This window comes from Xiphophorus couchianus, chromosome 9 (assembly GCF_001444195.1).
Source record: "Xiphophorus couchianus chromosome 9, X_couchianus-1.0, whole genome shotgun sequence".
NCBI classification, from domain to species: Eukaryota; Metazoa; Chordata; class Actinopteri; order Cyprinodontiformes; family Poeciliidae; genus Xiphophorus; species Xiphophorus couchianus.
In genome coordinates, this window is record NC_040236.1 from 12,277,425 (window position 1) to 12,302,164 (window position 24,740).

At 39.3% G+C, this 24,740-nt stretch overlaps 1 protein-coding gene across 1 annotated transcript in view; it reads right to left on the reverse strand.

Moving 5' to 3' along the window:
• The window catches only part of insrb (insulin receptor b), an 81,900-nt gene extending 58,344 nt beyond the window's left edge, over window positions 1-23,556 (reverse strand). Inside the window, exons 1-2 of the mRNA XM_028027068.1 lie at window positions 22,354-23,556; window positions 885-1,433 (exon numbers count right to left, since the gene is read on the reverse strand). Coding sequence (XP_027882869.1) covers window positions 885-1,433; window positions 22,354-22,447 — 643 coding nt within the window. The 5' untranslated portion in view covers window positions 22,448-23,556. The remainder of the gene's footprint in view (window positions 1-884; window positions 1,434-22,353) is intronic.
• Window positions 23,557-24,740: the final 1,184 nt, after the last annotated feature.

Below are 24,740 nucleotides of genomic sequence, written 5' to 3' on the forward strand. Positions count from 1 at the left end.
AATTAAACCATGTAGCCTCATAAGTAATTATTATTTAAAACATCATTTAGAAAACTTTAAGAAATGTGTTGCACTTAGCGGCCCTCAATGCACAGAACCTCTATGCAAAGTGGACTTATAATGGCCTTCTTCCTACTTCTACATGAGAGGTCCATTTCCTGTACTGTGTCCCCGATGTCAAGCATTGACAAATCAGGGAGCAAACATTGAACGCAGAATGCAAATGGTGATATACTGTATATATAAATGTGTCCGATCTTGTCATATTTAATCTCTCTGACTGAGAAACAGTCATCTTAAAAAAAAAAACAAGCTGTATCCTCCAAGAAAAAGATCAAATTTAACTTCATTCTTTGCCAAATGTCAGACAATAAACTTCCAGAGATCCAGCACTGACCAAACATATATTTTCACAAAGAAAAACAGAAGACAGCTGGCAAATCCACGTAGGTTTTGACACCTCTTTCCCCATGCCTAGTCTCTCATTCTAACCTTTCATTTTGCTGTAATTCCCCAACTCAACAATGCATTTGACTCTTTTTACCTACCAGCCTTTAATTACAGCTCATTCAGCCCACACATAGCCTGTCAATGAATGCTAATAGGAGGGCATGGTGTGTCCATAACTCCTGCCTTCCACATTATAGACGTCATTAAACGCATCGTTGGGGATGGAAACGTCACTTCTGAGCAAATTTTCTCCAGTGACTGTTTCTAAACATGTCCTCATAAACAACATACTGGTATCGGCATGAAACAGACCGCTAGTTTGAATGTCTCATCCCATTTTTTGCAACCTTTCTATTAGACTGGTTCAAAAGAGACATACCGGAAGTAGTGACAGAGCAGATGAAGGAGGGGGAAAAAAGAAGACTGGCACTTACTTGTCTGACAATAGGTCTGCGACCAGCATCTCCCCCTGAAATGGCCATTGATGGTGGTCTGGGTGCAGAGGGTCTGGCCCTGCGCCGTGCCGGGACACACATCTCCACACTCCCGCTCGTTCTTATTGGCCACGATGAAGTTGTCCTCCACTGAGTCCAGGATCATGGACCAGTCCAGGGTGGCCAGGTAGCACAGGTCTGGGTTCTTCTCTATCCTCACGGCACCCCGGGTGATATTCATGAGGCTGTGCAGGCCCACCTCTTTCAGCTGCAGCATTTCGTAAATCACCAGGGCATAGTTGAAGAACAGGTTGTTACCACGGATCACCGTCAGGTTTGGGAAGAGGTCGCTGAGGGTCTCCAGACCGTAGACCCTGAACAGGAGTACGTAGTCAGTGACCACTCGCAGCTTTGGGAAACTGAGGCCCTGGAAGTCGCCGGACTTGGCCCCAAACATGAGCAGGATCTTCAGGTGGCCCTCGATGATGGTGCAGTTCTCCAGTGACCGGAGGTTGGTCACGTTGTTCCGGATGTTCTTGCTCTGACAAACTGAACGGAGAGAAAAGCAAAAAAAGTAAGAAGATGCCAACCATGTAACAATTTACTGATGTGAACAATTGATCTCATTTTTATCTGGGAATATAATAATTTATTCAGGGATTCTACCACATTTTTTTATCATAACTCATAAATCACAGATCTTCACTATGAATATATGGACTACAGATCTAAGACAGTTAGGCTTTAAATACAGGATCTGTCAAACAACTGCAACCTAAATTTAAAAGTGCAACAACTGGAGTTTTTTGTCGCCGTTTTGTTCTGATTTGCTTTAAAAGAAGGGACACCATCTGATTGGCCATCTTCATCTCTCCTAACAAACCAACAGTCTTCTTTCTGCAGAGAGGAAGTGACTGTAATGCCCTCTCTGATATGAATGAAGTAGACATGAATGGGTTAACAAAAATGAAGCCTTGAAGCAAAGTGCTTATCCCAGCTCATTCATAGTCTCTAGTCGCTGTACGCTGGAACACACACACACACACAGGAAAATCAAATGCATGAGCCAGACGCTCAAACGCATTACATATGAGGAGAATTAATGAACAGTCTTACAGACAGAATGTGAAAACCAAGGTTACCTATTTTACAAAATACAATACACATTGTTGGGATATGTTAGAGCAATCAAGGAAAAATTTGTTGGTTGGGGAAAATTCCTTGAAAGCTAAAAAAGCTGATAGTTTTCTGCCAAGATTGTGTGGAAGAAAAATGAAAAGTTTGGATGAGATGAGGAAGAAATCTAATATCAAATATTCAGTTTACCTGTTATTCTTTTTTCTCTTCTTTCAAACTATCCCATTTCTTCAACAGTTACTTTATGGTCAATATCTAATAATAAACTACAAAGCCATAAATAAAAAATAAAATCTTCTGTCTTCTAAATCGGATGTAGGTCAAATATATTATTGGCATACAGCAAACCTTCACGTTTATTGGCAACCTTGGTAAAAATGGGTGAAATTCTTTAAATAAATCAACCTTTTATTTCACAATTATAATCTGAAAATTCTGAAAGAATTTCTACCTTAAATTTAATTGCACGTAAGCAACATTTGTTTTTGTTTGTACTGACTGAGCTGCCCACCTATTACATTACTGCTTTTCTCCTACTGCAATAAGGGAACATACTCTGCGCTACAGTGAACTTAATTACTCGAACAACTTCAAGTTATCATTGCTAGTACTAGAGAAAAATCAGTAAAGTCCAATTCCAGCTACACGTAGTCCAAAACGCTGTGCAGACATGCAACCAATAGGGAGTAGTGATAAGCCTCTCTGACCAGAGAGGATTTCAGCTGAGCTTTTTTTTTTAAACATGCAAGCACAAGATGATTGTCTATACGTCAAGAAACGTTACTTTAAAATATCAGCATTATCTTGTTCACAGATTCGTAAACACTGACCATTTTCTAGTGCCTTTATTGAAAGCAAGGCAACTTTATTTATATAGCACCTTTCAGCCAAAGACAATTCAATGTGCTTATAAAAAAAGTTAAAAAAACAACAAACAAGAAGATAGTAATAATAATTTAAAAAATCAAGCAGATTAAAAATAGACAAAGTAAACATTAAAAAATGTTAAATATAGTGAATGAGTAGACTTAAAGATTTTAAGAATAGGCAACTTCAAATCAGAAGGATTTTAACCTTGTTTTAAATAAACTCAAGGTAGGGGCAGTTTTACAATGAACAGGAAACTTATTCCAGAGCGCTGGAGCATAAAAACTAAAAGCTGCTTCACCATGTTTAGTTCTGACTCTCGGAATCATTAGTAGGTTTGATTCTGATTATCTTAAAGGTCTGAGTGGCATATAGGGTTGAAGAAGATCAGAAATGTAGTCTGGGTTTTTATTATGAAATGCTTTGTAAACTAGTAAAGATATTTTAAATTCTATTCTTTGAGCAACAGGCAGCCAGTGCAGGGATCTTAGAACTGGACTGATATGCTGATCTCTTTTTGTTTTAGTTAGGACTCTTGCAGCGGCAATCGGGAGAAGCTGGAGCTGTCTTATTGCTTTTTTTGATAATCCAGTAAAAATGCCATTGAAGTAATCAAGTCTACTAAAAACAAAGGTATGAACTAATTTTTCAGTCTTGTGGGGACATGAGTGATCTGATTTTAGCAATATTTTTTTTGGAGTGATCCATTTATACAGGCAGTTCTTTTAACGTCTTGCACATAATAATAAATTTTAACTAGTTTTACAAATGTAAAAATACAATTTCACTGGTGAGAAAAGTAAAAACCTTTTTTAAATTATCGTTACTTCTTGATTGAAGCGTACCGTGAGCTTAAAATCTTATTGTCTATCGTCAGACCCTTACTACTGAACTAAACTCACTCCCCATCTACAGTGAGAGCAATAATTGGGAAGTTTAAAATAACTGAAGCTGTGAAAAAAAGGCTGGACAGAGAACCCAGCTTATTTTGCCACCACAGACAGTGAGAGTGCTAAGAGAGTTTGAAAACTAAAGCTCACAGTTTAAAGGACTGCAGTAAAACGTTTCATGGTGAGATCATACTACTGCAATAAAATTGAGTTTTCTTTTAAGCGTTTCTACACATCTTTGCTGTTAACACTTTCGGTTGTTGTTCCTTGGATTTACTATTGTTGAAGCTTTTCTCTCCATACACAATGGCATAATTGCTGTGAAGCTCATTCGTATAAATCAGTCCAACAAAGTCGGTGTGTGACTTTACAGTCGAACATCTGAAAGACGCAATTAGCTTCTAGGCTCTCAGTGATGCACATGACAAATATCAAAAATTACTCAAAGAAATTGATAAATGCTAGACTGAGAAAGTGTGCGTGTTTCAGCAGAGCTGTTATTGCCATTGATCAGTTCCAGGTTGAAGTCGGCTTTTCTCGTCCTCATTCTGTAAATGATTTGCCAGACATGCACAACAATCCAGGTACAAAACTCAAACCAGAAAAAGGATCAATGAAAAACTTTAATTACTTCCTGTGGTGGCAGTAATCCCAACAATCTTTACTATAACTATGTGTTGACAAGTAGGGTCAGTCAGCGCTATGCTTAGACAGGAAAAAAAATCAAAACTTCAAAAAGGTTGGAAGAGAGTTTACTACATTTTAACAACACTGTGCCTGATAACACAACTAGGGCTACATCTGTTAGTGGTAAGAAAGGTTTAAATGTATGTACCTGAAATACAAAATACTGCTACTGTAATAAATTTCAAACACTGAATGAAATACAACCTATTGTGCAGCCCTAAATAACATTTAATCAGAGGCAACATTTTTAAGTACCCGGCTGGCAACAGCTCGACAAACTTGAATAAATTTCAAAGATCGTAAGTTTTAACATTCGATGCAGAAGATGCACAAAACAATCAGTAATTAGAATCAGTTTTCCTATGATTGGCTAGAATTAATTATCAGAAAGATTGTTTTCCCCATTCATTAAACAGATCAACGCTTATAACTCCTACTTCTGTTGGTCTGTCAACGATAATTAGATCTCTAAAATCTATTATTAGACCAGCCACAATCTGGGCTGGATTATAAAATTGTGTTTTAAATATATACTTTTAGATGCAGATAAACTTTGATACAAGAAATGATGTGTAAGAGCTTTGTTTGGAGTGATTATAAAACCCAGGTTACCAATCCGAGGTGCAATTGTTTAGGGGCCAAAAAGTTACTAAAAAAAACTAAACTGAATGCAAGAATCAGGGATAAAATATGTGCTTTAATTATAAATAACAGAAGTTTACTGCATTTTTAGATATTCTGAATTTTTTGTCAATGAAATCTGTAAACTGAAACATTTTTCAACATAAATTTTTTTTTGACTTATCCTACTCTGGAAAATGATCTAAGAAGAATTTTTGAGACTGTGTGTGAATCCTGCAGGTCAGACCTCAAAGGAAATCAGTATCTGCCAGAAAAAGCCTGATAAGTGAATCTCAATCAAATCATTTATAAGTGCTGGTATGAACTATCCTGAGCATCATTGTCATTTCTTTCAGTCGCTATCAATTTGACAAAGTTGAAAAGCACACAACAGGGTTAAGTTCAATAGATTTATTTAAATCCTCCCTCAGCAGCTAGCAGGGAAAAGCCAAATCATCCATTTCTCCTGATAAGCATCTCATAACATCTGAATCAGCAACAGGGGTTTGCCTCGGACACGCCTTCGTCTTCCTTTATTGGATACTAACCGTATCAGGAACCAAAACACAAAAACACACTTCCTCTGCGTGGCAGCTGCCGTTATTACCGGTGATAACAGCAACCTTACACCTTTTTCTACCCCGCCTGCCTTATCTGCTGGACACATCAAACAGGGCTGCAGGCCTCCTACTCACTGTCAGCCACCGGCGCTAACTGGATGCCTATTGTGAAACACGACAACAAAACAAAAAAGGGGTTATGCAACAGCCAGTGGGGCCACGGTGCAAGAGGGGCCCCCTCAAGACGCACCAAGCGGACACAAACATAACCTTTTACAGATCAGACAGGTTGGCGTTACTGAGGGGAAGCAGACTGAGCTCAGTGAAAATGTAAAATGGAGTCTTGTTCTTGACTGACAGGAGCATAAAAAAAAAAGGGGGTTGGTCATCAGAGGGTAGATGTGAAAGAGCTGAGATAAGAGGGAGGGGGCAGGAGCCCCCTTGTCTTTAAAATAATGAGCAATCTCCTCCCTCTCTGCTCTCTAGTCTGGCAGCTAAAACACAGGACAAACGGCAGAAGACGAGGGGAAAACGTGGGTCGAGGAGGGAAAGGGGTCGCAAGGGGGAAGTAAAAAAAAAAAAGAGGAGAAGGAGGAAAAAGTGTAAGTTAAGCCCAATCAGGAACGCAGTGACGTAACAAACAGAGCGGTTGGTGATCACATGCATGAATGGAGAGTCGCTATGGACCACAGGGACAAGACATGCAACAGTCTGCAGGGTTGGAGGGAGAGAAAAAACACAGGATGAACTGCTCTCTGCAATGTGCATCACATGCATATAAATTTAGTTAGAACATAAAAGAAATCTTTGTTATTACGGAGGAAGCATAATAAGAGAAGTGACAAAAGCAGCAAAATACACAGCATTAAAAAAAACAGCCACCTGCTGCTTCAAAATACACTGTAAATATAATCTGTGTTTTAATATAAAATTTCCCCAAAATGAAAAATCACATGCAGTTGTAGAGTGGACAGTGAGTGAAATCCCTGCGGCCCACCCTGTCGCTCCGGACCACCCGGAAGCAGACAGCTCTGTGTTCTCACGGGATGTACAGGATCTCCTAATTACAATAACAACCCAATCAGCCACTAATGAGCCCGGGTGGGTGGCGTGGATAGCTGGGCCCAGGCTGGAACATACTGCACCCCACAGTAGACCTTTTGACAAGTGGGCCATCAGCCTGCCTTCTCTCTCTGTTTGACACTTAATTTGGCACCAGGAATGAGGAAGAGGAGGAGTACAAAGGTGTCAGAAAAAAAAAAAAACTGAAGAAAAGGGTTCCAAATATGATAACTTCCCAGTGACACGATATGCGCAAGAGTGCAATTCATTTCATCTTTCTACAACGTGCAGGAGCACAGCTCAGGACGCCGCCTGCAACAATGCCTTCAGACATGCCAGCACTTCTACTCTATTCAGCAACATGCAAGATTTTAATCTGCAGGTAAAAAAAAAAAGCAAACAAAAAAAACAAAACAAGATTGTATGAAGTTCAAATATTTCCTGGCTCACGTTCTGTAGAAAGGCATGGTGATGTGGACACGATCCAAACAGAACATGAAGAAACAAAATGTTCTTACCCTCTGATTTTGCTTCTCCTCTAAAGACTTAAGTTTCTGCTTCACAGCCTTTAAACCATGTGCTAGTGTGATTGCAAAAAAAATAAATAGTTAGCAGCTATTCAATGTTATTTTTAAAATGACTTGAAGATAGAGATATAGTTATTCAAAGAAATTATAAGCAGATTATATATTTTTGGGGAGGGATTTGCAATTGTTTTTTAAACAGTCCACTGGTCTTGATCCCTTGTCAGCCGACAGGAACTAAAACAGGGCTGATTAATTGATTATTGCAATGATCATCAACCTAATTGGTAATTGATTGTCAATTGGAGTATACATAGTCAAAAAAAGGACATTTACTAAATCAACACACTAAGAGCAGTAATTCAACCAAAAGTATTTACATTCTGCATTTAAGATTAAAAGAAAAATCTTTGTAAATATTTTCTACCCAGAACTCCTCAAGTGGCATAGTTTTAGTTGAAATTCTATAAAAAACTAAAAATAAATAAATAAAAATTCCTACTACTTCTAAAAGTCACCTTTTGCTAATTACTAATCGGTTCATCTAAAAAATATTCAACAGATTAGCCTTATATTGTACCGATGTTAAGTCAAGCAGAAAAGGCTGAGATTGATGATGTTAGGCGTTTTAGATGTAGATGAATTCTTTGCTGCGATTAATCGGTTATCGCCAGAATAATAGATTAATCGATAACTAGAATAATGGTTAGTTTCAGCCCTAAACTAAAACTAATCTAGATTCATACAGAAGAAATGTATTAACTGCTTGTAAATATCATTTCAACATTTGGTCTCAGAGTGACTTCATTTTTTCAGCAAATAAATAAATAAATAAAAACAAATACATAAATCGTACAACAGGTGCAAGTGAGGTCATCTCCACATCAGCTGACCCATCTCCTCTGTTCTATGAGCCTTCACAGCTGCAGCCTCAGTTATAGTATAGCTACAGTTTCAGACAGATTATTCTCTTATTTATAGAGTTGTATTTCCTGCAAAGAATTTAATATGCGTCAACTAATGATAGCTGGCTGGCAGAGATGAAGCGCATTACGGTAGCGGTTTGGGAAGGGGCAGGACAGAGAGGGAGCCCTTTACGGCGCGTAGAGCGGCTCGACTCTGCTGCACATTAGTTCAGCGTGAAATCAGACCTGTCAGACCAGGTGCTGGCTAACTATGGACTGTGAGAAGTTTGCTCTCTCCCATTCCCCGATGAGGTGATCTGCTGATTATAGATTTGTCAACAGTTCGGTTGCTGAGAGGGAAGACGTGTGGCTGCGGTGCCAGGTGGAGCGCTGGTGGAAAAATGTATTTGTTAATATGAATGTGGAAAGTCTTGAGACACGAAGCCAGCCTGCCTGTGCGCCTGCTACCAATCTCTGGTTTCTGTAGTGAGAAAAAAAAACAAAAAAAACACACAGAGAAACTGCATGAGAGGCATTTTTAGTAACAAGTGCCAGCATGTACCTCCAAAACAAAGAGAGATGAGGACATGAGCCAGAAAGAGACACAGAAAGGGTGTTCTGAATATGAATAAGCTCAAAGCAGAACGGTAGGTGAAAATTATGGAAAAGCTTCAAGAAGTTTTGGTTTCAAAATGTTCCATTATGCTGTTCCTACATTGCCATGTCCTCTCTGTCCTTCAAACAAGGGGTTTTCTCTAGCTCAGAGGTGTCCAAACAGTGGCGCAGGAGGGAAATTGTGACCCTTGAAATGATTTTGCATCAAGAGTGGTCAACATTTGGCCAAAAACATAGCAATCGACCCCAAAAAATTGTAATAAGGCGACCGTCCAAAGCTCTTTATGTGCTTTGAATCTTTGATGATATAAAGATTTGACAAAAAATTTTGCTTATTATTGAGGAAACAAATTTTGGCATTTTTAATTTAATGGATTTTGTGGCACCCCACTAGTTTAAATTTGCCGGTTTTGGCCCCTAGGGCAAAACGTTTGGACACCACTGCTCTTGCTGTATAAAGCACAAAGTAACACTGCCCCTTCCCTACCTGTTGCTGCACAGTGACAGTCAGCTGACTGAAAGAAGCCTACAACTTTTCCACAGTATTTATAAATAGCATAAAGAGACAATCACCGAGGCGACTGAAGACATCAGATAGCGGTGAAGGGGAGGAGCGTGTGGGCTGGAGCACCTGTTCCTCCATTGCCTCAGTCTCCCATTGAGGAGCATGGCAAACCAAGATGACCCAGCCTATTTTTATACAACACCGGGTCCAGTTACAGCTGTGGCAAAGGGCCAGCTGGTGGCAGATTGGAGCAGCTAGGAGCAAACCCCACCTGGGCCGTCAGGAGGCTCGCTGAGCAAGAAGAGGAACCCAAATCAGATCGCTCTGGTGACTTTGGCTCGCCTCCCTCTTCCTACCTTCTGGCACCGCAATGGAGGGACAGGAGAGGGGCAGACGGTAAGGAGAGGGGAGACACAAGTACAGACAAGAGGGCGATGAGGAGAAAAAGAGGCAGGGGGAAGAGGAAAGGCCTTGTGTCACTGCTGCTTATTTATAAAAACAATGACTCACCATATTCTAGCTTCAACAAGCCGAGCTCGACTTTGGACTCAAGGCCTTAAGGTGGCGGTGAGGGGGTACAAGAGGAGGATCAACAGGTGTGTAAGGAAATGAGAAACAAGACATTAAAGAAAACAACAACAGTGTTTTAGGGTAAAAGTGCTGAATGTTCCGCTGCGGACCGCTGGGTGGGTTTCAAAGTGTGGCTAGAGATGAAGAGTGAGGCACAAACTAGGAGTCCATGATATACCAACACTGTGGCAAACACGGCTATGGAGGATAGCCTCCATATCCTCCATATGGAGGATCTCTGGGTTAAAGATTTCATTTCAAATCCTAAATTTACGTATGAGTTTAATTTTCTTTACTTCCAAGAATAAAGAAGATAGTTAAATACTAAAATGTTATTTAATTATAGAATATTCCTTGAAAACTTTACATTATTTCTTCTTATTTTGGGCCAACTGACTTTCACCTTCAACGTCATTAAAAAAAAAACCAATTCAACAGCTTAATGGCTAACGCTACATGTGCTGCTAGCATGAAATCAGACAGTAATGTAATAACAAGGAAAAGTAAAGATTAATCTTTACTTTTTTAAACACTAGAGCAATTTCTCAGCAATCAACAACAGGAAAACCTAATTTCCTTGATATGAGCATGGTACTTGTAGGTAAATAAAACATCCCTCTTTGTTTCCAATCTAGCAACACAAATTAAATCATGTGACAAAGTTTGGTTGAGAAAGTTGAGAAATTACATTTTTGATAAACGAATCCAGAATCAACAGATCTTAATGACTTATTTTACGTTTTACCCAGCAAATTGCAGCATTGCCTCACTGTAGTTTCAACATATCCTGATTTTCTGCACTACTCAGCTTCTTCAAAAACTGATGCAAAAATGTGGCTTTTGAAAAAGACACATCTAAGCAAAAGCTGCAAAGATATTTACTGAATTACATTTTATTACCATGTTTGAGTTATCTCCCCTCATTGGTTTAAATTCTGTTTTAATGAGCTATTAAAGTCAAAAGGACTGCAGCAAAATATCTTAAAGAGCAGCTGGAAAAACATCAGTCCCATCAAGTAGAAAGAAGAATCTGAAAAATCCAAGCCACGCCTAACACAACAGCTAAACCAGGTGGTGCTAAGGACAAGGCTGGGGGGTGATGGGGCAGAGGGGGTGGTGGCTGGGAAACAGCAGCAGGTAACCAACAGCAGGCCAGGCGGCTCAGAGGATAAACAGCACAGCAGACACAACCACAGACACAGAGAGAGTAATCCCAAAGACATGTGATGTTACTTTTCATCTTTCCACGTTAGTGAGTGGAGCACGGTGTGGTGAGTAGAGGCCTGAGAGCGAGAAGGCTGGGACTCCATTACCCCACTTGACTCGCCGCCACACAGCAGCAGCTGCAGGGACCGGCTCCAACCAACGCTCTGACCCACAAACCAGCGCTACGCACGAGTCTGGATAAGCTGCGTCTGCTCTGCTAAACCCGCTTCTTCCTGTCCATCCATACACGTTCCCTTCTTCCTTCTTCTTTGCCAAGCTGTACTCTAAGAGAGTAAGTCGATATCCTTAACTTTTTTTCCACAATGTAGTTTTTTTGGTAAGGAAGATTACCCCATGCATCACTAATCTTATAGATTTTACCAAATATAGCTGCCAAATGAACCCAAAACTAACAGACACAGAGAAAATCGGAAATTATTTTGTTCAAGTTGACATTTTTCCATGTACGTTCTGCATGAAGAACTCCATGTGTGTAAGTGGAAAAGATTAAAACTATTAAGAGATGTCTGGGGATGGAAAATCGAGGAGGAAAGAGGAAGGAGGATGGTCGGAGGGGTGGGGGCTCAGGTAGAATTTCACAGGAGAAAGTAAAGAAGCACGGGAGCAAACAGCATGACGGAAGTCGAGGGGATGGAGAGCCGAGGGTCAGGTCAGTTTAATGGCCCGTTTGTCTGCACCGTGAGACCACCAGCTCTCACTGGCTGCTGTAGGAAAACCACACACACACACCAATGCTGCCTCTCTCCACATCTCTCCCTTCCTTTACCTTTTCCACTGCCCAGGCCTGTTCCAACTTCAACATCTTATTCTCCAACCCACAGGCAGACCAAGAAATCCACATCTTTCATGTTCACTTCTTCCATATCAACAACAAGCGGAAATGGCACTATGATCAATGAACCCCAATCAATCAATGAATCATGGACAAACATGTTTAAAATAAAATGAAATACGGTATAACATATTGACAAGTCTGGATGGATGATGTTACATGCAAACGTTGACCGGCCAATAAAATTCCTCAGTGTTACGTCTGACAGTCAGGTCCCTGGAGTGGGAGGTCTGTGGCCACAGTGGTATTGTAAAATGACTTTCATTTATTATGCTGCCATTTAACAGCAAGGCATAATTCAATATGGGATCCATTTAACTACAATATAATTAGGGAACACTTGATGTGGGCTCATAAACGGCTGCAGAAGCATCAAGTCCATGTCCTTTCTCACAATGACTCACCATCATGCCCCTTTACTCTAATTTGTACCCATTTGTCTGGTTTTCTTTTTTTTTCAGTCAACAAATGTACCACCTAATTGTAATGTGTCTAATGAACAATTGTTCATTAGACACATTAGAGACAGTTTACATTTGTTCTTTCACTCATAAAATTATAGAGAGCCCTTCAGGTGTCCTGACAATGGATCTCAAGGGTCCACGGCCTAAACTAATACTTCATGTAACCACATTTTGATTGACGCTTTTGGTTCCACACCCAACCTCAGTTACAATATGGTGTATCTGATCAACCTTTAGCTGAAGCAACAGTTTGTAAAAAGGTTGAAAGGGATCAAAAAGATATCATGTTCAGATGTATCAGTCAGGAGCAGGGTGCAGAATCCCAACAGCCTTATACAGAGACCAAACCACAGCAAGGTGGCATCAATTGGAGAAAATATGGAGCTGTACTGACAACAAAACAAGACTCAGGATGGTGCCCAAAGGCTCCAACAAGTTGTGGTTGTGAAAAAAAAAACAACTCCATTACTCTTTATTTGTCTGGACTAAAGAGTGCCATTACAAGACAAAAGCATTTTCTTCTCAACTACACATCCCAGCATGGCTGAAATCTACCAAAGCTGAATACTGTATGTTTGTGAAATCGCACCGATTAATATTAAATAAACATGAGTTAGGAAAACATACAAGTGTGCAGCAAAAGATCCCATCACCAGTGAAATAAATCAAGTTCAACCCTTTCATGCTGTTTATTTAAAATATTGCTCAGCGTCGTTTTAATCTTTGACACACTTCACGTGATCACCACGCTACTGAGCTCTTAAAATTTTACAAATCTTCCGGTCCGAATTATTTTTCCATGCCAGCACTGGGACTTTGATCTCTGCTAATCATTTTCAAAACTGGAACATATAGCAGCTGTTTAACAAGACATCGACTTCCGCTGAACACTTTCATAAAGCATTATCAGTTTTACAGCCACAAAATCAGGGCCAGTAGCCATGTTGTTTCTACCATCCTGACGTAACGCAGCATTGAACGGAAGCTCCTTATAAAGCACATAATGTTAAAAAACTTCAATGTTTTTATTGATTGAACCAGCAAATGCACTTGAGTATATGCAGGCAAACTATCCTGGCTTTCATGGTGCAGATATGAAAGAAATAATTTTCCTTACTGGAAAAATATGTGCACAGACTTGAATGTTAAATGGTAACAATCGATCATCCAAACACCTCTGACTAGCGTTTCTGTCTTTAGAGGAAAAGCATTCACACATCATGATGTTTCTACTTTCTTGTTTCACCATGGTAATAAAATGCTCATGGAGCAGTAATGTTTGGCCCTTGTGATGATTTTGGGTGGCCCCTGACTGAAGTTCAAGACCGGTTTATATTTGACTCTCCAGAAAAGCTGAAAAAGACACTTTTTGTAATTTCTATAGGATGAGATTTTCAAATTTACTGTATTGCTTCTTCGACTGAAAATATCTGTTACAAAACAGTATTTTTATTTTACAAAACATGTTTTTATGATTTCATTTTTATACCGTAAATTAGGCCACCTTTCTTTTGTCTGAGACCCTTTTCCTGACCCAAAAATCTTCTGTTTTCTACTTTGTTACAGTAAAATGTTGATTCTTTTTTTTATTTCTAAGCAGATAAAAAGACAGCATTCACAACAAAATTGTGTTGCTTCCCTAATTGATGGGGAAAAGAAGTATGATTCCCAAATAGCATCAACTTGGTGATTTTGGGCCACAGTGCACAAAGTTTAGACACCAATGAGTTTTGATTTAAAAGAGGAAGCAAGCTGCTTGGCTGGAGGTGAGAAGCCATGCAGTTTTAAGAAGGACAGAGATTCACTGATTGTATCAAAACAGCTGACAGTATAAACAGCAACTCAGAGCTCTGCTAGTACAGTTAGGTTCATACTGAAATCTGAATCTAATCAACAGCAAACAGACTGCAGACTGGGTGGAACAACTAAATTGTAAAGGTCCAACATGAATCTAGGTTGTAAAGTAAAATTTTCTAATGAGGCAAAAAGAAGAAATTTAAAGATCTGTTCACAGTAAATGCCGATCTTGGCAGTAGAAACAAGGAGTCGTCAAACAGGGGATGTTAGTCTACTGTCAGCACAGCTCCTGTCACCATAGTAATCCGTCTCAGGCTGGTCTATCAGGACAAAAACAGAGAGCCCTGTCAAACATAATCAGAGAAGGCCATGTGACCAGGGGCTGTTGTTCAGGACGTGCAGGTGGAAATGTTCAGCATCACTTAGACTCTAATAAGACAGGATGAAACAAAAACAAGCAAAAGAGAAAGAAAACAGAGAGAGAGAGAGGGGAGGGGAAACATTTAACGAAGGAGGTTTTCCCACACCATAAAGGCCAGATTAGCAGGTGTGCACCTCTGTGTGTGCATGTATGTGTGCGGAGGACGAGTCTGCGTCTGCAGGCTGTGCGCATCTGCTGTGTGAAAGGAAAACATCGCAGCGGATGACAGTGAACTCGTTTACCCTTGAACGCAACGGCACACGGAGGGAGGGAGAAGGATACACAAAGAGTTGGAGCTCCAGCATAGAAAAACAAGAAAACACTTGTGAGGCGTGGACCCAGGAGGGGTAGTAAGGAAGGTTCTGGAGCAAGCAAAGAAACCTCAGCTAAATATCGCTTCATTAAATAAAGCCGAAAAGAAAATTAGACCTGTGTGACTTACAGGCAAAAGATCTAGATCCAAATTCAGGAGGATGAGGGCGCCTACACTACAGCCTGTTTTGGTGTCTTTTACACATGCAAATTACAGTTGTCAGCAATATTCAGCAAGGAGACCAAAAAAAGTCACTGATGTCACCAAAAGGTGATGAATCTTGTGTTTCAAGCACAACAAATTCATAGAATTACCCAAAAACTAGGCCGATATCCCATAATGTATGAGCTTAAACTCATACAGCTGTGGCTCTACAGCTGTGTCAATGTGAACCATAACAAACAATAAGGCACATCCTAGGAAACGCATATAATATTTAGTTAGGAAAATAAATAAATAAATGTGGAAATTTAATTCATTACAACTTCAATCAAATTTCAAAGATTAATTCTATTTCAGGGTACATTTAAACTGAGAAGTAATTTCCATGTTTTCTCTAGCAGAACTATTTTATTAAAAAAATTAATAAAATGTGCTGTTTATTTTAACAGCCTTTGCTCCCCATTAGTTAGCATGTGAAATATACTAACTATTGTTAGTTAGTATAACTAAAAATATATAAAAAATACTAACTACTGTCAGTATTTTTTATATATTTTTTGTTTCTTTGGAGTATAAGGTATTGAAAATAATAGCGTCAAAACGATTAAAATTATACTACTTCTAGGGCTTAAAATCAAGATTTTTTTAGATGTTTCTGGCTGGAAAAATGGAGCCATGGTGTGGAAATGGTTACCTTCCATCACTCTTATGAATAAAAAATTGTTTTTAAATTACAGTTTGAGTTACAAACTGCATGTCTGATCGTTAAATACCAGCTTTTGAACTTCATGCGACTCTAAAAAGAGATCCTTAAGACTATCAAACTAACCAATGTCATACATAACATTATCATAACTTTAATAATCAATGTTCTGTTATATGAGCAACACTGGATTAAATTACGTTTATCTGTTTTGAATCAAAGTAATAGAGACCCTCTAAAAATAACCATTCAGCAGAAATGCCGCTATTAGTGGGAAAGTATTTATTTCTCAACCGGAGGTGGATTTAATGTCGTTTATTAACTGCAAACATTATTTATTTAATTTTTTTTATTGCAGCTGAATCCGTACCTCCTTAGGACCGACGACAAGAATTACGACTCTGTTTGTGTGCAGGTAATTAACTGCAGAGAGCCTCACTGGGCACTGTGTCAAATGGCTACTTCTCAGTCATATGACTGTCCCTAAAATAAATGTAACCCATCGGGTTTAGTCGGACAGCCTCTCGAGCCCACTGTACACCACACATGCACCCGCTGCCCTCTCACACTCCAACACATGATACAGATACAAAGAAGGCATCTGTCCTTTGCACAGCGCAGCGCGTGAGCTGGTATGTTAAAAATGTGGAAATCTTCTGAATTTGACTCAGCAGGGGAAGCAGTCGGATGAAGATAGTTGGTAATCTTTGCAATGTAAACATTTATTTAGTAAATCCAATATTGTTTGTTTGAAATTAACAAGCGCTGACGTGTTTTAGTGAATAACAGGTTTTCTTTTAAGATGAGATGTACATGTGTGCTTGCATGAATAAGGCCAGGCGCAGTCAGAAAGACGACCCTGAGAGGGAAGGGTTATGGATCAGTTTCCGACAAAGATGAACATGTTGACTTCTCAAAGAGACAGCCTCAAATTCCTGAAGAGTTTTTACAAGCTTTGACCACCAGAGTCTGCACTCAAGAGTCTCACAAGGGACAAACATCTTCAATAATTTGGAAAAGATCTACAAAGATCTACTATTTAAGAACCATAAGATCCTTCCTTCGCTTTTTTCATGTAGAAATGGGAAAGATCCTTTACAGACATTTAAGAAAATAAAACCCTGAAGTTCACCATAACTTTAGATACACGTATAAGAATAGAAACAAGGAAGACATGAGGGAGGAAAGAAAGGAAGGATTAAAGGAGACAAGGAAGGTAGGAAAAACAGAAAAGAAATATGTAACAAAAGGAAGGGAGGGCACAACAAATAAAAAAGCAAAGACTCGAAGAGCGTGTCCTCAGCGAGTCGCAACACTAAGACTGATTCGAAGTTGCAGCGACCAATATCGTCTCTCTGTTCCTGTTTTCAATATGAACATCAGCGCAAAAGGCTGGAAAACATCCTGCAGTTTATCAGGAAAACCATGAACTCATTAGATTATATCCCACTGTGATTTAGTTGATCTTCCGAGAATACGCAGAATCTGGTAAAAATGATTTTATATAAACTTTTCTGCATTGTTTTTGTAATTGTTTAAAGTTAACATTTTAATTTAAATTTTACAAATCCACTGTCCTGCAACTGAAAATTTTAAATGCTACATTTAGCAGGTGCTAAATGTGTTTTCTTCTGCTCTACAAATCACAAACTAAAAATGTTACACATATAAAAAAGTAAGTCATAGTTTTAGAAGTAGAAATTTATTTTTCTCCTTTAAATCAAAGAAATTTTATCTTATTTCAGATTTTTTTGGCGAATGGTTTTTTCAGGAAGCTGATTTTTTACTAAAGGTAAAAGCTGAAGGTACAGACCCATTCCTAGATTGATCTGTTTAAATTTCCAAATAAACATTTGTTTTACTCTATGACTTTTACCGATATTATCAAGAGAAAAAGGTGCTCGTGTAAAAACTGCACAAAACTAAACTGATGCCTGGTTTAAATAAGCCAGACGCAAACTGTTAAATCAGATTGTTGCAGCATGGCGTAACAGCACAGTCTGTGTTTCTTTGTGTCTCCCACTCCCCATCCATCCCCCTCCTCACTCTAGCACATTTCTGTGCAGTGAGCAGAGTTTTAGATAAACAGTCTCACTCCTCTATCGAAGAATGAGAGTCGGAGGAGACGACATCAGAGGAAAGAGAAATAACCATCACTACCAAGCTATTTCAGTCCGTCACAGAACTGTGTTCCAGGCTGGAGAACAACGAAAGCTACATTTCATGCTTTACACCCAAAAACATCACTGTTACCGACCCCTTGTGTTTTGTAGAAGCTGCTTGAATGTTATTTAAAATTCTTCAATTTCACTTATCATTAAGTGAACAGGAGAAGTTCTAAGATAAGCTTTTGTAGCTCATTTAACTGCAGTTGAATAACCTTCCCAGTCTTACAGTAGAAGATATGATGTGTAATGTTTAACTCAGACTGTAATCCAGCAGCTACAGCTGGTGGAAATGCATTTCTCTGATATGTTGTGTCAAAATGGAGATGCTTCTGTGTTTAACGTATCAAGCAATATGATAAAGGAGGAGGCATCTATCCCAATATGGAGCTTCATTTATGAAGCCTCAGGATGATCATCAGGTAATACTTTGAGTAAACCATCATCATTTCAATGATAAAGAAAAAATACTGAGATGCATGTCTGCAATGTGGTTTATATTCAAATGGGACAAACCTATCAAAACATAAACATACCTATGAACTTTCTATGAAACTTATAGTCTCTAATTGGCCAATAGTTCATGGGTAAAAGGTTTGAGCAGCTACATTTTCACATTTCTTGTGACTATATTAATTCTGTTTTTATAGTGAAGAAACATAATAAATCTATATATGTAAAAGCAGCATATAGTCCAATTAAAGTGTTTTTTAATTGTCAAACCTGATCTTGTTTATGCTATTATTTCAAATATATTCAAAAGGTTGAGTCACTGAAATGGGTAATCATCTGGCTTTTCAGTATTTCACCAAGATTTTTTACCAAATGGGAGTCAATCAAGAGAAGGTCCGCAAATTACAATCTGTGGCTGATTATTTGGTCAGTCTCTACAATCTCTTTTATTCTTCTTATTACCAGAGATGAATATGAATGTTTAAGGCTGTCGCAATAAGAAATTAGTCAATTAATTAAATGATAAATTAAAATGAGCTTGATAATTTCCATTCTGATGATCAATAATTTTGAAGGGCAATTTACAGAAAAATCATAATTCATTTTATTTATGGTTTTGATTGGGTGTGTTTTTTATGCTCTACATTTGTGTTTGGTTGTTGGGTTTTATTTTGGATGTATAAAATATATTTCAGCCTTCTTTACTAAACCAAAGTTTATTGGTCTTTGAGAGGGCAAATTTGCATGATTATACCATTATCAACATATTTCTTGAAAATAGTCTCAAAACAATATTATTTTTATCACAATAATCATTGGGACAATTTATCGTCAAGCAAAATTGGTTATCGAGACAGATCTATAAATATTATTATAGATCTATATATAATTCTAGGTTAATTCATTCACCTGGCTGCAGCTTATGACATATTTTCACTTTGTCCTATAAAAAACACTTCATTTCATTGACAGACTGCAAATATCACATCTTTGTCCTAAGATCTAACTTTTTATCATCAATTAGCTGTCTGAGGATCTGGTTCGTGGCTTTCAGAGAGTTATCACAGTGCACCAATCCTTTTTGAGATGCTCTTAAATAAATAAATTTGTTCAGCACAGTACAAGCAGCTCTGCTTCACATCGTGACATCCTTCACCTCAGTTACCATCGTCGTCCTCTTCTAAAACTATTCTCTGTCTGATGAATTGGACCTATGGTGGGTTCCGTGGGGCCTCCTTGGGATGCCCACTCTTGAACCTAAATGCCTTATACACATTGTTCTCATGCATGGCCTCCTCATCTGGACACACACAAAACTTGCACTGTGCAGAAATGCACCAGTCAGAAGCTGAGAGATGAGATCCTGTAGAAAGCACACAGAGGCCAGGGTGCAAAGCAACACACACACACACACACACACACACCTACATGGTGGGCCACTTCAAAGGCATTCCACAACATGCACAGCATTGTCGGAAAATGCCAATGTGCACTTCAGTGAAGAGTGCCTGTGAATCCAAACAGGCTACAGACAAACACAAACGGAGGGCAGCTCTTACAGTGCGGGTCTTTTGATTTGCGCCACTTCTCTTGAATGAAAGATGCTGCTCTAGACATTTTATTCCCAGTGTAGGAATAATGGACAAGAATGTGTGGAAAGCATGTACTAATAAATGCATATGAACTCCTGAAAGACCTGAGCTCACAGGCTTTAAAGGAGCAAAAAGAGGGGGGAAGACTTCCGGTTGCACAACTTGTTTTTCAGGAGTTAGACTAATAGACAATTCAGCAGTTGCTTCAGAAAACATTTCACTGATAAGTATGACTTCGATAGCTGTCCACGCTCATCAAGAAGCTGTGACAAGGAGCGTTTCTTATGAGACCTTCTGGAAGTGCAGTCGGCACATCATGACCGCTGCCCTGCATGTGGATTCAGAATGAAATATTTTAGGAATTTTGCTTGTTGTCCCCACCCCCACGTTTGCTGCAAACATCTTGAGACCCAAATATGGGCACTTCCCAGAGTACTCATGAACAGCCAATGAGACATACCCTGAGAGACGCTGAGCAGGAGGGAGAAAGAAAAAAGAAAAACAGCAAAAAGGAAAGAGCTGTGTGTCTGAGACAACCCCTTCACTGGCCTCCATTCTGTCTGCAGACATGACCTGTGAATAGTAGTCAGATCACTTCCTCTCAAACCACTGAGAGCCACTCTACTGGAACACAACCAATTCCTGCCACTGCAACACTAAAGACAAGGAGAGGCAACTGGTTCATAATGAGCAGCTTCTTTAAGGTGATTTGTGGCGTTAGATCGTTGCCTGCTCACTGCTCTGCTATGAGATCATGTTCTGAGACACTTTGCAGGCTTGTGCAACACATCATCCAACAACACTAAAAGCAAATTTCCCAAGGAGACATAATGTAGGCCAAAGGTTAAACCCCTGACAAACAATGAAAATGTTTGTTATTAATCTCCAAACACTCAAAAGTTCAGCCTGAACAACTTAACTTTAAATTTACACACAAAACCCAAAGAAGGAAATCATTGACACAAAAGTGAAAAAAAAACAATCTATTTTCTCATGTTGCAATAACTCATATTTCTGCTTCCCGCGTTAGATCTCAGCAGCTGAAAATTTTCACCCTGTATTTTCTAAAACAAGGTCATTAGGCAATCTGAAATGGGACTATTATCTCACTCAGTCGCTGACGCTTAACAGGGCTGTTAAATTTGCGCTCTGTTAGATCATTTCTGTAAAACCTCGGCTCATTAATAAGAAAACAACAACAAGCAGCAGAGACGTCCTCCAGAGAGGAAGAAGCCTTTACTGCGCTGTGATCTGGAGGTAAAGAGCAGCGAGGGTTAATCCACCACCTATGAAGAGACTTCTTAGTGTCAGTGGATAATTTGTTTACATTCAAGCTGCAGCAAAGCCGCATATGTGTGTGTCACTATGGAAAGCTCATTTGGCATAAAATGCAAAGGCAGTTACATTTTTAGTTGATCAAAATGCACATTTCAGCGATCTAGAATAAAAATCCTTTCAGCCACTGATAGAGTTTTAGACAGGAATGCTCAAAGGTTGATGATGATATTAACAAAAGCATGCAATAAAATATCATTTGTTGAGATGAAATCCCCATTTTTAATCACCCTTGACTTTCATCATCGCTCCCATGAGCTTCAGCATCTCGGTTACTAAAAATCTACAAAACGTGCGGAAATCAGGGACAGAAAACACAACCAGCTACATTGTTGTATTACCAGTAGCAATCATTAACTGAATGAAAATATTTCAAAACTAAAATCTGCCAGAGGTATGAACAATTTGGGAAGTTTATACAGATTTTAAGCATATTTAGTTTCAATTCAGAGTAAAAAAATAATAGGTCCTATATAAAACAAATATAAAGGAGTGTCATTTTAAATGTATGGCACAACGTCCTGCCCTATCCAACGATGTCTAGCGTCGCCATGAGAGGCCTCGCTGCTGCTCACCGGGCTACTAATCAATCCTGCTGTTCCCAGTTTGGGCTCGCTGCCGCAGACCACCCTGGTCCAGCAGCAGCGACTAATCCGACCCTGGGGTCGCAGCTACGAGCTCAGGCCCCCGAAAACACACCCGGGGCGGCTGAGGGGGTGTTCGCATAACAATCCTCCAAAGCACAACGGGAGATTATCAATTATTATTACGCAGCCGCAGCAGTTGAAATTAACGAGCTGCAACAATTAAGAGACGTGCGAAGAGTCTGGGCATGCGCGGAACCGTAGGCGAGGGTCTCGTGACAAGAAAAGAAAAACAAAATAATTTATTCAGTGATACTAAAAGGGGTTATGTTAAATTAATCTCTAAATATTCACACCGTTAGGTTTCTCTGAGAAAAAAATAACAAACAAGCAAGATTTTAAACATTTTTGTGTTTACAAAAAAAAATGCACAATAGCAGTAAATTCTATTAGTAATAATAATTATTATTATACTTACTTTCACCGTTTATTAGCCCACACTGGCATATAACACAGGTACAGAGGATAAAAAACACCAATTGTGCTCGCAGCTTCAGCGTCAACCACCTCATTTTGATTGAAGTTGTGCTCTCTCTCTCCCTCTGAAGGTGTTTAGGAAACTCCAATCCTCAGGGGGGGAAATGTTTATATTAGAGCAGATATCAAGTTATTTTTCCTCCTCAGGCAAGTTTGTGATGCGCGCCCTGGTATATATGCGTAAAGAAACAACTAAATTATATGATCTTGGGTTCTGGTGACACATGTGCGAGTGAAAATCATTTTCCATAAGTGAAGGCGACAGTCCCCGTTCATCTGCTTTGATGTTGATGCTCCAATAAATACAGGAAAAAAATATATATATTTAAATGATCCCTTAGTTTGGAGGTGTGCTGTCGTGTGTATCTTCCACTGAGATAACAGAGATTATTTTCCAGCTGAAGTTAAAAGTCTCCAGGATCACCGCTGCAGCTTCTTCCTTCTCGTCTTCTCCCGTTTTAAGACCAATGGAGGTACATCCCAGGAAACTCCCAGCAGGAAAAACGTGCAGTTTTCTCCCCGTCTCTCTCTTTCTCTCTCCAACACTACGACCTTCCTCTGAACTCCTTCACCCCCGCTGACCACCGCGCCGCAAACGAATAACACCCATAAAAATAAAACAAATACCAAACTGGGGGAAACCGAGCAGACGAGACGAGCGTCACCTTTTTAAGCAGAAACCTTGAAGACTGAGGTGGAGGGGGGAAAAAAGAAAGAAAAATGTCCTTGTTTAGCCTGGTGTAGTGAGAAAAGTCTCCACCACGCCGCTCCGATGCTTTTTTTCCTCTCAACGATGGAGGAGGAGGGGAAGTAGCTAATGTTAGCTGGCTAATCCAAAACAAACGAGGTTTCGGCGTCGGCGGTAGAGTTGGAGATAATTGTAAAAAGCGCACAAACACACTAAGTGAGTATCCCGTGTCAGGGAGTCCACAAAAAGGGAGGTAAATCCGAGTAAAAAGACTCAAAAATACGAGGGCAAGTGGAAAAACTTGGATTCCCGTTGCGTTTGGAGCTCGCTCTCCCTCAGGTTCGCCGTTTCCGTCTCTCTTTCTGCGAGCCTCTCCACCAGTAAACAAGTCCTGCCAGTCACCTCAGCTGGGCCGCGGTCTGCGGGAAAACACGGAGAGAAAAGTCCGCCTTCTCTTCCTCCGCCTCCTCCAGCACAGCCTGGATCCGGACCGACTGTCTGTCCGCCAGGTGGGCAGGAAACAACACAACAAGAGCGCCCCTGTCACCGGAATAACACCGTCTGCAAACTGGAGCCTAGTTACATGTTAATACAAACGACACACAGTTTTAGGATTGGAAGGTCTATCTTAATGAAATGAAATGTCTCAAAACCATTTTTAGGGAAGAAGTAAATAGAGAATAAATAATGTTTTTGGTAAATGTGCCTTTACTGAACAGTCTCTTCTCTCTTTTGTTTATTTTTATAAACTTTATAAAATAAACAACTTTACCTTTAACTACTGTGACACCTGAATTTCCTCACTGTGGAATAATATATTGTATATCTGCTATATGCTATTTTAAAACAATTGCTTCTCATTCATCCTGTTTGAAACCAATGCTCTACATGTCAGTTTATCTATATATATTCACATTAAGGCACTTTTTAAGATTAGCAGGTTCATTTCCAGCATATGTGGGATCCTATTTGGTTCCAGTTCAATTGAAGTTGATTAAATTTATTCTAATATAAATGTACAATATATCTTTCAACTGCATGGGATATTCAAAATTAATATTAAAAAAACTTGATTGACGGTACATTAACATTCAGTATTTTAACAAAACACTAAGGTTTTTATTGAACTTAAAATGAGAGTAAAACAAGTGATAATTTCTAGATTTCTTTTTGAAGATTGAAGTTTGCAAGCACAAATTGCACCCTGGGAGCCTTTTAAAACAGTGTCTACCTGCATCAGATGCCTGACCAAACAATTCTTGAATTGTAGTGCTGTCACAAAAACTCAATTAGACCCCAGATGGACGCAGAAACCCCTCATTTAGTAGGATTTAGATCAAGTTACCTATATTTTTAACTTATCTGGAAGCTTCGCCCGCATGTTATTGACAAAATTAATGCCTGCCGACATAACCATTTTAGTTAATTTCAGCTTTTATGTGGGGTTTTTTCACACTGCCTGGAATATGGGGCTATAGGTCAACATGCAACATGCTATTGTTATGTTAGGTAGCTTAACAATTTAGCTAATTTTAGATTTTACATTTCGCCTATTGAACGGAGTATGTTGCCTTAGGTCAAGAAACTCATAATAGACAATACTGTTTTAACTATAGCATTAGTTTACAGCTAATTTTAGC